We start from the raw sequence: 15389 nt of genomic DNA on the forward strand, positions 1-15389 counted from the left end.
AGAAGCAGCATGGCATGTGGGTGCCACCCATCCCTCTTGTGACCAGGGGACCCTCAGACCTTGCTGTCACTCCTAGCATTCCTCCCGCTTTGCCACCCGAGCGCCTCTAAGCCAGGCACTTCCCCCACCGTCACGGACTTCTGCAAGTTAGAATTTTGTGTTCTGCTGCTTAAAATACTTTGCGGTAGCCTCCGTAACCAGGCTTGCTCCCTGCTGCCACACTTGTAGCTTTGTCTCCCCCAGATCAACTCTCCATACGCCGTACCTTCCACAAGGTGGTCGCTTTTTTACCTGCAGACTGGCAGTTTTTGTTCTCTCAGACCTCTGATTGATTCTCGGGTGGTCAGAACGATTCGCTAACCATCTAGCTGCATCCGAGGGACGAGACACGCTTAGGCTCTCCCTGCTCTTCTGCCGTCTCAACTCCCAGGCTCCGGAGCCTGTTCCAAGATGAAAGCATAGAGGTGCTCTTTCTTGTTGCAGGTTGCTAGGGGTTTCCTTGCCGAGCAGTACTCCAAGGAGATGCCCTCAAGCCTCAGAGCAGAGATACAGAGATACCGCACTTACGGATCTTCTCACGTGTAAGAAGCTGAAAATGACCCTCTTCAGGATGCTCACCAGATTTTACCATTTTGTTTTATGGGTTATAACAGGCCTTGGTCAACTGGGACCCAGTGGATCAAACGGTGCTTGCCAACGAGCAGGTGGATGAGCATGGCTGTTCGTGGCGTTCTGGAGCAAAGGTGGAACAGAAGTACCTCAGACAGTGGTTTATTAAGACAACTGCTTATGCAAAGGTGAGTGTCAGCCTGGAGGTGCCCCAGTTAGTGCCGCATGTGTTGGGAGGCAATGCCAAGGTCTTCTGGGTATTACAGAGACTCGCTGTTGAGGATGAACTCTGGCAAGGGCTCTTAGAGCCGCAGGTGTGGCACATGAGACTCAGGACCGCTCATTTAGAGGGTGATGGGTTTGAGTGTTTTAGGGGTACTTCCAGAATGGCCCCTGGAAGTCATCATTGGCTGTTATTTGCTGACCTTCCAACACTCAATCATTGTGTTGCCATACAGGCCAAAAAACATATGACTTTATTTGCAGTTGTAAAGCGAGAAAGGAAAAAAAAAAAAGGCATCTTCGTTGGTATAGTACTAGTAAAACCTCCGGATAGAATGACATTTCAGAGGGTCCAGAGAAGACAGTCTAAAAGGCATGAAGAGATGGTCTCCAGGAAGCAAAGCCAGAGTGAAAATTAACTAAGCCGGGAGCCACAGCTCCGATTTTAACTCCTGTGTCCCTGATTAACAGTATAAACTGGTGTGAGTCGGGAGGCTCCGTTTTCTCATCATTAGAAGGAGACGGTGGGACCAAGTGGTCTCTAAAGTGCCTTTTGGCTTTTCATGCGGTCGGGGATTCAAGGCAAAGCCAGCCATTGAAAGAGGGAGACTGCTTATTAAATCACCACTAGCCTGAGCAGAAGAACCCGTTCTGGGTATGCCAGAACCACTCCGTGCAAGATCCCCTCCAAGGTTACCAAGTTTCAGGATATGGGATTGAGGGATCGCTCCCGGAAACTCCAGAGACAAGTGACTAGAGCATATCCGGGATGTTTCCCGTGGCAGTTAGATCATCTCCATATTTTTCAGCTTAAGACTGGACGTAAACAGGATTTAAAAAGTTAAAGACATCACGAGACGGATAGTTCTATCCATCCGTAGCAGCCCGTGAGGTGCTCTGTCGGAGACAGAGTAGTGGACTGAAATGGACTTTGGGTCAGATCCAATACTGTACTCCCTTTTTTTTTTTTTTAAGTTTATTTATTTTGAGGAGGGGAGGGGCAGACAGAGAGAGGGAGAGAGAGAATCCCAAGCGGGCTCCGTGCTGTCAGCACAGAGCCCGACGCGGAGCTCGGTCCCACAAACCGAGATCGCGACCTGAGCTGAAATCAAGCGGCGGATGCTTAACCGACTGAACCATCCAGGCGCTCCCCCCCCCCCCCAATACTGTACTTCTTATATGCAGAGAAAGCACAAAGTTAAAAATAACCCCCGATCGCTGCAAAACTTGGCTGAATTAGAACGTCAGCACACCAACTCACAATACCAGTGCCATATGGATATGTGACCTCCAGCTTTCTCACTCAAAAGACATGTCTCAAATGAGGCGGTTTTCCCATTATAATTAATCCGGAAGGTAGCAGAGAATAGCATATGGATTTGGAAAACTACCCATTAGAACTTGTTAACACAGTGCCTTGCTCCTTTTAAGCACACAGGAATATTGAGAGACAGAAAAACAAAGCTGAGGACCTTGCTTTGTATAACATCCCAGCCCATGGGAGCCCCTGTCTACTCCACTGTGTTACTGGGAGGGAAGCCAGGTCACCCCAAGCTGACTCTGTACTAGGCATTGTGGGAAGGCCATCTAATTAGCTCTTTTTTTTTTTTTTTTTTGACCATTGCCTCCAGTTGAAAATGTTATAATCTCACTGAGGGACATTATTCTTGAACTCATCAGCTGTGAGTTTTCAACTGTTCAGCGGAAATTGTTAGTTACCATGGTGATTCACCTGGTTCTCGCTGAACTCCTGCACAGGTTTATTGAAAACGCTGTCTTTGGAGGTCAGCACTTCATTTTCCCCGAAAATCGGGAGACCGGGGTGTGGTGTGAGAGTGGTGCGGGGGAGCAGAAACCTGTGTTCACCGCAGGGCCTCTGCTGAGGGCTGCATGTGCACAAAGCAGGACTGTATAAGGCCTAATAGAAAATGGTTATAACAAGATTGAGAGGAGACCAGAGACACGAGCAGACTGCACGGTGCTCAGAGATCTTGGGGTTATGGCCCAGCCAGCAGTATGGAGTTGAGAGCCCCAAAAGGCCATACCCCCTAGCACCAAAGACAAAATCAGAATAGACTCAACTTAATAAAAAATAGAAGTAAGCCTGACAGTTTCAAAAGGAACTCTCAGAACAAAACTCAACACCTTTAGAGGAGACCATATGATCTCGACTCCCTACATGGCTGGTTTTTTACTTGTGTGTCCAACATGTAATAATAATTAAAAAAAAAAAAAAAAAAGTACTAGCCCTGCAAAGAATCAGGAAACTGTGGTTCATAATCAAGAAAGAAAAAGGGGAGGGGAGAGGGGGCAGCCCAGTAGAAATAGATTCAGAGATGACCCAGATGTTGGAATTATGAGAGAAAGCCAGAGACATCTGTTACATAAATGGTCTGGGACTTAAAGGAAAAGATGGTCATAATGAGGGAACAGATGGTGAATCTCAGAAGAGAAATGGAAACTATTAAAAAAAAAAAAAAAAGAACTGGAAATCTAGAACAGAAAAGCACAATATCTGAAACAGAAAGTCACTGTTTGGGCTCCAGAGGGATGAGGAAGGGTTAAAGCAAAGCCATAAAGCTGGAGGGGAGCTCTTTCAAAGGGGACATCATGCGTGGTGGCCCCAAAGTAGAAATGTATCTGATGACGTTGAGAAGCTGGGAAGAACAACAGTATTACCGGAACAGAGAGCCAGGAGGAAAGACTAACTAGGGCTGGAGAAGCTGGAGAGGGTTAGGGGCCAGATCAGGCGTGACCTTTTAGGTCTTAAGGAGTTTGGACTTTATCATGGAGGCCATGGGAAACCGTGGAAGGACTCTAAGAAAGGGAATGACACGGTCAAATGTGTGGTTTTTATAAGTTCACTGTGGACAGGGCAGTGTGGATGCAGGGAGGCCTGCTAAGAGGCTATGACAATAGTCCAGGTGTGTATGACTTAGGCTATGGGTGGGAGTAGTGAGGGGAGATGGGTAGGTTAGAAAAATACTCAGATGGTGAAATTTGCAGCACTTCCTCACCTATTGGATGACAGTGTGTAGGAGATAGTGTCATTAGGAAGGACCCTGACCTGGACACAAAGCAGATGACTGAGCTACTGACTGCGGTAGGGAGCCCGGAAGAGATGTAGTCCTGACCCTTTGAATCGGAGTGGCCCTGAGACTGTTGAGTGGAGGTGTACAAGTAATAATAGGTGCTCGGATAAGTGGGTTTGAAACTTCAAAGATGAGGGGCACCTGGATGGCTCAGTCAGTTAAGCATCCGACTCTTGATTTTGGCTCAGGTCATCATCTCACAGTTGGTGGGTTCGAGTCCTGCATCAGTCTCTGCACTAACAGTGTGCTCTGTCTCTCAAAAATAAACTTAAAAAAAAAAAAAAAAAAGAAAGAAAGAAACTTTAAGGATCAAATGATAAGACATCTACCTTAAAACCTGGTATGATAGAAATAGCGTTGAATCAGTAAGGAGATCATGCTATATAGATCAAGGATGAGGTCTCAGATCAACTGGTAATGCTTTTAGCTGCAAGTAACTGAAAACCTGAGCTATGGGTGTCTTAAACAGATGGGAGTTGATTTTTCCCATATAAAAAGGCCCAAGGTGCTGGGACTGAACCAGGATAGGGCTCTGAGTTGGCATCTTAGGGGTTCTCTCAGCCTTTTCCTTCCTGCCTTATCACCTCTTGGTGGCAAGATGGCTGCTGCAGCTCCAGATATCACATTTCCATGCAAGACAGAGAGAAGCAGAAGGGGGGCAGTGTGACTGTTTCTGTCACCTGGAAAGCAAGAACTTTCCCACAACTCCCCCGACAAAATCCCACTGAGGTTCTTTTCGCCCCAGTTATGTCATGTGGCTACTCCCCAGCTTCAACGGAAGCTAAGGAAAGCAGGTTCAGTCTTTTTAGCTTCTTTGGTCAAGCTGCCTGAGGGAAGGGGATGGCCAGCGGGTGCTGGGATGGTCAGTGAGCTGTGCCTGACGTTGCCTTCTTTAGAACTGTGTGTGTGTGACTGGTTTTGCTGTGCTGGGGGCTGCCTCTGTGCCGAACGGCTGGCGGTCTGCACGGGAGCGTGGCTGTGAAGGGGCCCTCCTTTCATTCATGTAACTTCCGGATTGGCAAACGATGCCTGATGCGCAAATCACTGGGAACCCCGAGATGCCGAAGTCCTTTATTAAGGCTGTTCTGTGATGTTATTGGATTTTTCTCCCCTCCTCCCCTTGCCCCTCCCCGGTCTTGCTAGGACCGTTTGCTTCGTGAAATGTTGAGAAAACTGGCAGAAGGAGTATCCGAGGCACATGAATTAGTCTGGGCAGAGCTGTGTGGGCGGCGTCTCGTGGGCAGCGCCGCGAGGGGAGAGCAGGGGGAGGAGGGAGGATTGCAGGCCTCCCCGCAGAAGGCAAAAGGGGTTCGGGGTCTGATGGAGCGATCGCCTCAGTTCCTGCCAGCAGGGTGACAATTGGGAGGCGAGACAACTCGAGAGCCGGCTTCCCCCTGGAACTTGTCTGATAGATTTGTGGTTTTGATTTCTGCGGCTGCCTCCCGTAGCCCCCAGACGCTGCCTCCCGCAGGCCCGCGGCCGCTGGGGCGCTGTTCATCGGTTCCTCTTTGGACACGATCATGCCCTGATGGTGCTTAGCCAACCACCACATCACATTGGTGGGTATATTTTCCACATTTCCAGGCCATACCTGGCAGCTGCTAGAATAGGAAGCAAGTCTGTGTGCCCCCTCCCGTGTCCTACCTGCTTTTGCCCCCGATCCGATCGGTGCTCAGGCTTTGACCTTCCCCATCTTACTTATCCCTCACATTGTTCCTTTAAGCGTCGGTGTGCCTGTTATCCCCATAATGGCCCTGGGATTCAAATTCGGGTGCTTGCGCTCTTAACCGGCAGTCTGTTCCACTTCTCGGGGAGCGTGAATTCATTTGTTCTTTCCCCCGGTGTTCCTGAGCGCCTGGCCAGACCTGGGCTAGGTGCTAGCAGGGGGCGTGGAGGCCAGTGTGGGAGACAGTCTGAGACTGAGCCGGCACGGCTCCCTGGGATCACCGTGCCGTGCCGACGCAGGAGAGCACATCGGGGCCAGGAGGAGGAGCCCCAGGTTGGCCCTGTGTGGTGAGGGAGGGTGGGAAGTGCAAAATGTCTATTGGGGAACGTTTGATCGCTTTCCCGACGGGCAGGAAACTTGACGTCTCACAAGTATTCCCAAGTAGAATTTCTGCTGGTGAGAAGCGGCTGAGCAAGGACGAGCCGATGAGCCGTCATGAAATCAGGGGAAGTGGGAGGGACTGGCCCCACCTCCCTGCCCCCTTGTGCCCCTCCTCCCCCCGATTTCACCTGTGAGCTTGCGGGTAAAGGTGGAGGTGCCTTTGCCAGAACGCACTGTTTGCGTTTGAGCCTGCAGAGAGTAAAAATATGGGGTCGGAGAGGCAAGGGGGTGAAGGAAGGGGGGGGGGTGGGGTTTACAACAGGAACTTTGCGGGGAGCGGGGAGCAGACCCGAGCAGAAAGACCGCCCCAGAGAGGAGCCGAGGTGCAAAGCTCCAGTCTCCAGCACGTGCCCCTGGGTGCTTAAGGGTCCCCTGCCCTCTGGAGTGGGGACCCCTGGGCACCCTTGTTCCAGTCCTGAGGCCTTGAGATGCTTGTGAAAGCACTTGGCTGTCTTCCGGAAACCGGGCCTGGTGCCTGGCTTTCTGCCCTCAGATCCGCCGTCAGCCCCAGAACAGAGGCTGGCTCACAGGTGACGCCAGAAGATGCCTCTCCGTGACACCGGCCAAGTCACCCCCGTGCTGCTCTGCCCCGGGAGCTCTGCAAAGGGGCTGGTCGGTGGGGTTTGGCACCTGGGCCGCACCCCGCTCCCTGCCCCGGAGAGGGACCCTCGGCGCCAGGGCCGCCTCCTGTATGTGCGGCCTGGGCCTTCACGGCACGGGTGTAGACGCAGATTCGAGGCCGGCTGCAGAGGCGAAGTTTCCGGGAACCAGGAGAAACGAGTGAGAAAGATCTAATGAGCCGTCAGCTTCTCTGCAAGGCCGTTGGGATAAAAAGCTGAGAGGACACCAGCCGGGGCCACACTGAACGATGATGCTGGGGTTTATATACCGCCAGGGTTTCCTCTGAAGAGCCCCGTGGCTTTCCAGCTATTATTGGGTCATCCCACCGTGCTCCTCTGTGGCCAGCCAGGCCTGAGCGTGGCCTTATGCGTCCACCTCAAAAAAATGTTTTATCAGCTGCCAAGTGGTGGGTAGCAGTGTCTGAGCCGTGCAGGCTCTGGGCCCCGGAGCCTGGACAGCAGCACCCGGGACACCCTGAGCGCCAGCTTCCTGCTGGAGTCCTCCCCCAGACCCCGGCTGTCTCTTCTGGAAACCGCAGGCTCGGCTCTCGTCCCCAGGATCTGGCTTTGACACCCTGTCTCACAAAACCAATTCGTTGTTAAATCTGCTCCTCCTTACGTAACGTCTCTTACTTCTCTCTGTTCTCTGTATTCCCCGCCTCTCCAGGATCTTTCCTCTCCTAAGCTGTAAGGTGGACTCAAGTCCCCACCTTGCATGCTGTCCCGTCCGCACTCCGATCGGCGGCCTTCTTACAGGGAAAGCCACCCCCTGCGTCCCTCAGAAGTACTTCTGGGGACGGTGGTGGGCAGGGCTCGGGGCAGGTGGGGGAACAGAGGCAAAAGGGAGGCAGACGACTAGAGGCTGACAGTTCCCCAGCGGTCCCCGGGCAAGCCTCATGCTGTCTGGAGTGGATCAGGAGACTCGTGTCCCCACCACAGCCACAGCCAGGGGTGACAGTGAGACTTCCGGGGGGTGGGGTGGCTGGTTGGTTCTGTGCAGGCCTTGGAGGGAACTTGGGCTTGGAAGGGTTCCCCAGAGTCGGCGCAGCGCAGGGCCCCGGCTCAGGTTCGCGAAGCCACAGTGTTTCTGGATCGTGCCGGGATGACACTGGCAGTTAGACTTCCTCCTAAACCCAGGGCCTTCGTGTTCACCCCGAGAAGGCCCCCCGCCAGCGGCCGGTCACATCTGTATGTGCTCTCCATTAGCCCAGTACCCTGTGAGCTCCCATTTCCCCTGGCCGTGGGGCCTCGCGCCCACCCTGTGTCCCTCCCGTCCGGGACTTGAGGACACCCCCGCCTGCACAGCGTCTCCAAAGCACTCGTGAAGCAGACACACAGGCTTCCGGTTGGCACGCACGGTCGGCAAGCCAGGAGCTTCTGTGTTTGTGTTGTTTTTTGGGTTTTGTTTCTAAGCTAGAAGGAATAGGGAGCTAGAAGGAATAGGGAGACCCTGGGACAAGGTGGCTCGAGGGTCAGTGCCCCTGACCCCTCCCCCATGCAGTTGAAAATTCACAGGTGACTTTGGAGTCCCTAAAAACTTTACTAATAGTCTACTGTTGACCGGAGGCCTAACAGATAACACAGTCAGTTGACGAACACATATTTTGTGTGTTGTCTGTGTCGTATACAGTAGTCTTACAATAAAGTAAGCCAGAGAAGAGAAAATGTTAAGGAAGAAAGGAAAATCACAGGGAAGAGAAAATACGTTTTATGGTGCTGGGCTGTATGGACCAGTGCAGTTCAAACCCGTGTTCAGGGGTCAGCTGTAATATACTTCTTAGTGTATTGACAATGAAAGAAATTGTAAATCTGATTTGGAAACAATGAAGGCAGAATGAACATGATGTGTTGCCCTTAAACCCTGAGTGGGCTTTCTGTGCTCCTGGCCAGGTGCTTTTGGGGGGGGTAAAGACCTCCTTCCTTCTTGAAGTATTAGCCAGGACCCCGTGGGACTAAAGAGATTTATTAGCGCCTCATTGTGGGGGGGGGGGGGGTCCCTGGGTGTGCCAGGGCGGGCTGGGGAGTTCACTGATCAACTCAGGGAGACATTTGGATTTTAAAGCTAGAAGAAACTTGAGCAAACAGTACACAGGTCCCCCACATTTAGCCCACGGTCTCCCATGCTTTTTAAATCCCTGCCCTAATGTGAAAAACAAAAATGTCAGCAAAAAACCCTCATGCTTTTGAAATTACAAAATCAATATGATACCTAGAGACAAATGAAAGGGATCAGGCGTTGCTTTCTCTTAAGCATCGTACATCCCGTCCTCCTCCCGCTCCCCCAGGGGACTCATGGCCAGCTCGAGGTGTCCTGGAAGATTACAGACCCGGCCCATTCCTCATTTTATAACTGAGGCCCCCAAGCCCAAGAAAGCCAGGGCCCAACTTGAGCCTCCCGTGACCCGGGTCTGCCTGCTCTCCACCAGCTCTTAAGCGAGGCGTTTCCAAGCACCCCGTACAGAAGGAGGGCACGTGTGGCGGGAAAGCCGGCCATGAGCCCAGTAGGAACTGTAATGGGGACAGGGAGAGGGCACAGATGGCCAGGCAACGGAAAGCGCCGTGGTCGGCGGTTTTCTGGTTTGTTCTTGCTGGCATTGGCTTGCTGGCCTCTGAGCTGAAGCTGTGTCTTTTTTGTCACCATCTCTGTCTGCCCCAACGTCCTGTCCGTCCCCTGGACCTTCTGAGCCCAGCTGCTGGGAGAACAGGGACACTGATCCGTGACTGCCACGGTCTGAAGGAAGCAGGCGTTGGCAGCCACATCTGTGGTCATACGGTATTGTTGTGTTAGTCAAAAGAAGGGTCCCTCTTATAGAAGGAGGCAGTTTTCCACAGTATCCTTCCGTTTCTCTCTGTATCTTGTTTACTATTCCAGCGTGGCTAATTTTGAGTGTCAGCTTGGCTCGAAATGAAGATTTAATCCTGTCGACAGCTGTAAGACGTTGCAAACTCTGATAAATTGCAAACTCTCCTAGTTCAAAAGGAGTTTACTAATGGCACGATCTTAACTGTGTGAAACGTATACAGGAGCACCCACACCCGCACTACGTTTTTTCAGCCGTCACGGCATTGGCACTACGTTTTATGTTCTGCTAACAAAGAAAAATGGTGTCAGAGGCACCTCTGGTTGTAAGATATGTCCCCACTGCAGAGTTTGTGGGGGAAAATGAGCTTCTTCGAATTAGTGGAAGATAGGGTATAAGTGGATGGGAAAGATATGGAATAAAATATTAACAGTGACCCTCCCTGGGTGTTTATATTGATTGTGGGAAACTGATATTTTTCTTCATCCGTCTCCATATTTTCCATAATGACTGTTATCATTTTGGTAGTCAGAAAACAGAACAGCCCGAGAGCAGGGTTATGTCAGCATTTATTTACATATCTTCTGTAGACCTGAGTGCCTTGGAAGGGATGGTCTTATCTTCCTGCAAGTTTTTAATTTATAGGCAGGCTTCCAACTTGAAGGTAATTTAATGGAATATTCCCTGGGACCGCTGTCCCCATTTTTTCCCCCCCCTTATTAGACCAGTTAAAAGCTTTCAGGCTTGCTCCCAAGACTCTGCCTTCCCGGAACAAAACCGCCTTTTCAGGCAAGGGTATCCCAGGGCCGCAGATTGGGCCGAGTACGCTGCGATGTCTCCCTGCTTGCTCCCCCTCCCGTGGGGTACAAGGCAGCCTCTCTTTTGGCCCCTCGACCCAGGGGCAGTGAGGTCACCTGAGTGGCTCTGGGAATCAGAAGCAGCCTCGTCCAGACAGGTGACTGTCATTGGCGGAGTTTGTCCTCCGTCGTCTGCATTCTTAGGGGCGTGGTGGTGACATTTCAGAACCCGTAGTTACCAAGCCTTGAAATTTCGTGGGATTAGAACTGCTTCGCTGTCAGAAAAGTGCATTGCTTGGGCCTGAAGCCGGGGGGAAAAAGACGGCTAGGTGTGGCCTGAGTTAATGTGAGGATACCTGGATAAGAAGAGACTAGGCAAATTGGTGGCCGCCACACCAGCTGATTTCCTTCCCCACGTCCTTTCCCACATGGCTGGTGATTGTACCCGGAAGGCGCTTCCTTCTTTCCAGCCACTTGGAGGCTGTTTGATAGCACTTGGGGTGTCCCTCTTTCACTTGGCTCTGAGATGCACACGCGACGTATGCGTGGGCTGCTTGGGGCCTCTTTTCCTTCGACCCCTGCGGTCCCAGGTATGCACACCTTGTTGGCAAGTCACATACCATCAGCAGGATGTCTTGCTCAGAAATGATCGTCTCCCTTCTGGGTTAGCAACACCTTCGCTGGAATTGAGATTCCTGGATAGCAACACTGTTTTACCACGACAAATGGATCTTGCTAGAAATACAGATCACATTTCAGAAGAGAGGTTATAAAGTACAGCTATCAGAGGGAGGTGAACAAGGTAAATATTATGCCAGATGAGCTTTTTATGTATTTATTTTTTAAATGTTGATTTATTTGAGAGAAAGAGTGTGAGCAGGGGACGGGGAGAGGGACGCCCACGTGGCTTGATCCCACAAAAGGTGAGACCATGACCTAAGCTAAAATCAAGAGTCAAACGTAACCAATGGAGCCCCCAAGGCGCCCCCAAATGAACTTTCAATGTAGAAATCCTCGTGTGCGACCTCATGCCAGAGTCAAAGCAGGAGAGGGGGGCTAGGCTGTGGGACCGTTTATTCCTCTAGAATATTCTAGAGGGGACATCTAGATTTTTTATGAACACCCTCCTGCCTTCAGAATCTATTTTCCTTTATTACAACTCATATATGCTGTGTCTTTGGAGGGACTACTTTGAAATGATTTCAGAAAAAGAATAAGGAAATCTTGGCAACAAGATTAAGTTTTAGAAAAAAATAAATACAAACTATAATTCAAACATAATTGCTATTCAGGTCACACTGATTTGGAAGTAGGCTGTGTTAAGACTTTTAAAAAGTGTCTGTTTTAATTAAATCTCATTATTAAATCTTTCTCTTTCTTTCTCCCTCAAATCTGTGTCCAGCTCTCAGGGCTCTGGTTTCTGAACTCCCTCTTAGTAGCTAATAAATGCACTTTATTTCTCATTCTGCCTAAACTTTTTTTTTACAAAGGTTTTATAAAGTATCATGTTTTTATTTAAAATTTTTTTTTTATTATTACATGTATTTGTTTTGAGAGAGAGAGAGACAGAGCATGAGCAGGGGAGGAGCAGAGAGAGAGGGAGACACAGAATCCGAAGCAGGCTCCAGGCTCCGAGCTGTCAGCACAGATTCTGATGCGGGGCTCGAACTCAGGAACTGAAATCATGACCTGAGCCGAAGTCAGACGCTCAACTGACTGAGCCACCCAGGTGCCCCTAGTGTATCATGTTTTTAAAACAGTTTCTTCTGGAATTCTTATTTCTGGTCCTGTCGCACCTTGTGCTTAATGCTTTGGCTCGTGTACTGTCCTCTCTTGGGAAGTGTGGGTTTATTCCCAGCATTATTTCTGCTGCTTTGCAGAAGGAGTCTGATCAGACATGTCATATTTAATTCTCTTATCATCCCCAGCCCTTTCAGTTTAAGCTTTGTCTTTCTTATTTCCGATGGTGCTTTGTATCCTCGAAGCTTTTTTGATTGGATGTGCAGGTCAGCCCATCTCTTGTTGGTTCACGTTCTTCAACTCTGGATCCTATTCAGATTCACTAATGCACAGTCGTGTTTCAGCTTCTCAAAGCATCTTCATTCCGATGGTGTACCTACGGGGCAACGGTGGCTGTACATTCAGACCACCCTGGTGGAAATGATCATAAGGGCCCTTTGCAAATAACAGTGCTTATATGTATGCTACGTAATAACCACAGGGAAATGTTACCATTTGACTTCAGGTGAGTATTAGTACAGTCATTGTTGATAAAAACTGAATGAGAAGCTCCTTCGTGTGGTTAATTCCTAGGTTTTGCAGCTGGAAGAAGCTGCCTTTTGTTTAATGAAATAAAGATACCTGAGGTGTGCCTGGGTAGCTCAGTAGGTTAAGCGGCCGACTTCAGCTCAGGTCATGATCTCACGGTGTGTGGGTTCAAGCCCTGCGTCGGGCTCTGTGCTGACAGCTCGGAGCCTGGAGCCTGCTTCGGATTCTGGCTCTGCCCCTGCCCCGTGCGTGCTCTTTCTCTCAAAAATAAAAATAAACATTAAAAAAATAAAAATAAAGTAAAGATACCTGAAAACAGTATAGGGGTCCCAGAACGATATCTGGATAATTCATGATTTTGGGTCTGCCATTGACTTAGTCGAATGAGCCATTTTTGTTTTCATTTATTAATGGGAGTTGAATAAATTAATGGTTGCCAAACTGTGCCAAAGCCTTGGTATTGATGGAGAGGGCTCGGAGGAGAGAGCAGGGCATCTCCTGGAATGGTTCAGCATTCGGCTCTTACATATATATCAGGTTTCCTCTGATTTCATTGGAAAGATGATATGGGGGCACCTGGGTGGCTCGGTCAGTTAAGCGTCTAACTTTTGGTTTGAGCTCAGGTCATGATCTCACAGTTTGTGGCTTCGAGCCCTGTGTCAGGCTCCACCCTGGCAGTGCAGAGGCTGCATGGGCTTCTCTCCCTGCCCCTCCCTCACTCACTCCGTCTCTCTCTCAAAATAAATAAACTTAAAAAAAAGTGATTTCACAGCACTTTTCAGAAGAGTCTCAAAACCTGCTAGTTCCCTAGGTTTGGGATTCTGTGAACCTGTAAGATTTCTACAAGTTGGGGTTGGCCAAGGTGGGGAAGGGAGGCACTGCCAGCTGTTTGCCAGATGTAAGGACAGGACACGAGATAAGATGAAGTCCAGCTACTGCCACCGTAATTGCCCCCAAAAGAAGGAAGGGTACATGAACTCAACAAAAGACCCCAGAGAAACAAAAATAGCCCTTTGGATTGAACAGCAGCATACTATAAAACACTCCCCACATTGTCCCTGATCTGGTGGAGATGGGGGCGGGGGGCAGGATGAAGGAGAGGTCCTTGGGGGTCGTTGGGCTGCGTTCTCTAAATCCCCGTTCGTCAAAAATCAGTGACGTGTAACACACTTGTTTTCCAACGGGAACCAAACGGGGTTTGCTGGGTTGTTCTCAAGATGTTGATTTCATTTGGTTTATTTTTAAAATTTCTTCTGGTTTTTAAAAATATTCATAGATTTGGTAAGGTGTTAAGCAGGCGCCCCCCCCCATAATTAGCATATCAAAACATTCATATTTCATTCTATTCAAACCTTTTGTCCTCACTGAGATTCGAATATTTCAAGCAAAGCACCTCTTCCAAAAGTATCTCAGCCTTGACAATTCAATCTAGAAGAAAAACACGATGAAAGGACTTACATCCTAGTGACTCAGTAATGCAGAGGAAGGCTGAGTGTCACGTGCAGTCACCACTGGAACCTGTCAACTCAGAACTTTCCGTGGCAGGAAGGAATAGAATGGGGTACGGAGATGATCTTCAAATCATGTAATGTAGGTCTTACCACATGGAAAGACACCAGCTCCCATGAGACCACATGTGCGTTTGCTTGGAAGTTAAATGGAATTTATTGATTATTGGAGAGGAAAAGCCATGGGTCGTTTTCAGAGTTTATCATACACTGGTTACGTGCTTGCAGGCATTTAAGAACCCCCTCAATTGTTCCATAAATTAGAAAGCTTTCTAGAACATGCGGTTTCACCAGAAGATTGATTACTAGTTTATTAATATATTGTTTTATGATATGTGATTACTATATTCAAGATTTTATACTTTTGTTACGGTGATGTGTCAAGACAGTACAGTATCAGCTAGTAGAGATAACTATGGAGATGTTGAAACTTTTTAAATCCACTGGTATTAGTTAGGAAACACAGTTGCAAACAACCTAAAGTTACTCGGGTTAATTTCAGCCACAAAGGAATTGATCAGAAGAGGATCAGGTTACTCACCTTTGGGTGGCAAGGCTGGAGACCCCGGCTTTGGCAGGAATCAGGGAGAAAAAGGGCAGGGCTGAGATTGTGCCCAGGAAAGGTCTGACCCCTATCAGTCCCAGAATCTCCGGCCTCTCCCTTCTAGTGCTCCTGTGCCTCTGGGTCCCCCCACAGTGTTCCGAGACTGTGATAGGTTACAATCAATGTTTAGCTTGCACAGAGGGGGAGAGTGGGACTGGAAAAGCTTCCACAGTTGGTGGCACTCACCATCTCGGATTGTCCCCAAGAAAGAAGAGCCTGTGGGTGCTGGGCAGCTAATGCAATAGAAATTCACCGTGCCACTGGGGAGAACAGTTGAGGAAGAGGCTTCGTAGTTAAATGAGGGCCGAGTAATGTACTAAGGACCAGAATTTTTGTCCTGGCTGCAGTTAGCTAAGTGAGGATGGGCAGATTGCTAAGCCTCTGGAGGCCTCTGTGTCCTCATCTGTACAGAGAGGGAATTTTAGTGACATCCTCGGCCCTGTGACCCTATAACCAGAGACTTCTTTCCAGCAGTAAAATTTAAAAAAATAAATGAGATAATAAAAGCAGGCAGAGTCGTAATAGGCATCTCTTCAAAGTTAGAGGATGGTAAGTGGGCACTATGTGAAACCCGGACATGGGAGAGCTGCATTTAAGTGCGTTGATGGCCGGGTGGTCATTCCACAGCAGGTGTGGGAAGGCATGGACTTGTGGGGTGACCCAGGGAAGATCCTGGGGACTTGTGTCCTCATCTGCGAGGTGGAGATACTACCACTGGACCTGCGCTGTTGTGAAGAGGGAATTCGGCATCGATCGTAGAA

General features: G+C 49.5%; 1 protein-coding gene across 1 annotated transcript in view; it reads left to right on the plus strand.

Moving 5' to 3' along the window:
• Positions 1-15389, plus strand: part of LARS2 (leucyl-tRNA synthetase 2, mitochondrial) — a 171442-nt gene that overhangs the window by 74386 nt on the left and 81667 nt on the right. The window contains 1 exon segment of the mRNA XM_043587211.1: positions 654-797. Coding sequence (XP_043443146.1) covers positions 654-797 — 144 coding nt within the window.

The sequence above is a fragment of the Prionailurus bengalensis genome, chromosome A2 (genome assembly GCF_016509475.1).
Source record: "Prionailurus bengalensis isolate Pbe53 chromosome A2, Fcat_Pben_1.1_paternal_pri, whole genome shotgun sequence".
Taxonomy (NCBI): domain Eukaryota; kingdom Metazoa; phylum Chordata; class Mammalia; order Carnivora; family Felidae; genus Prionailurus; species Prionailurus bengalensis.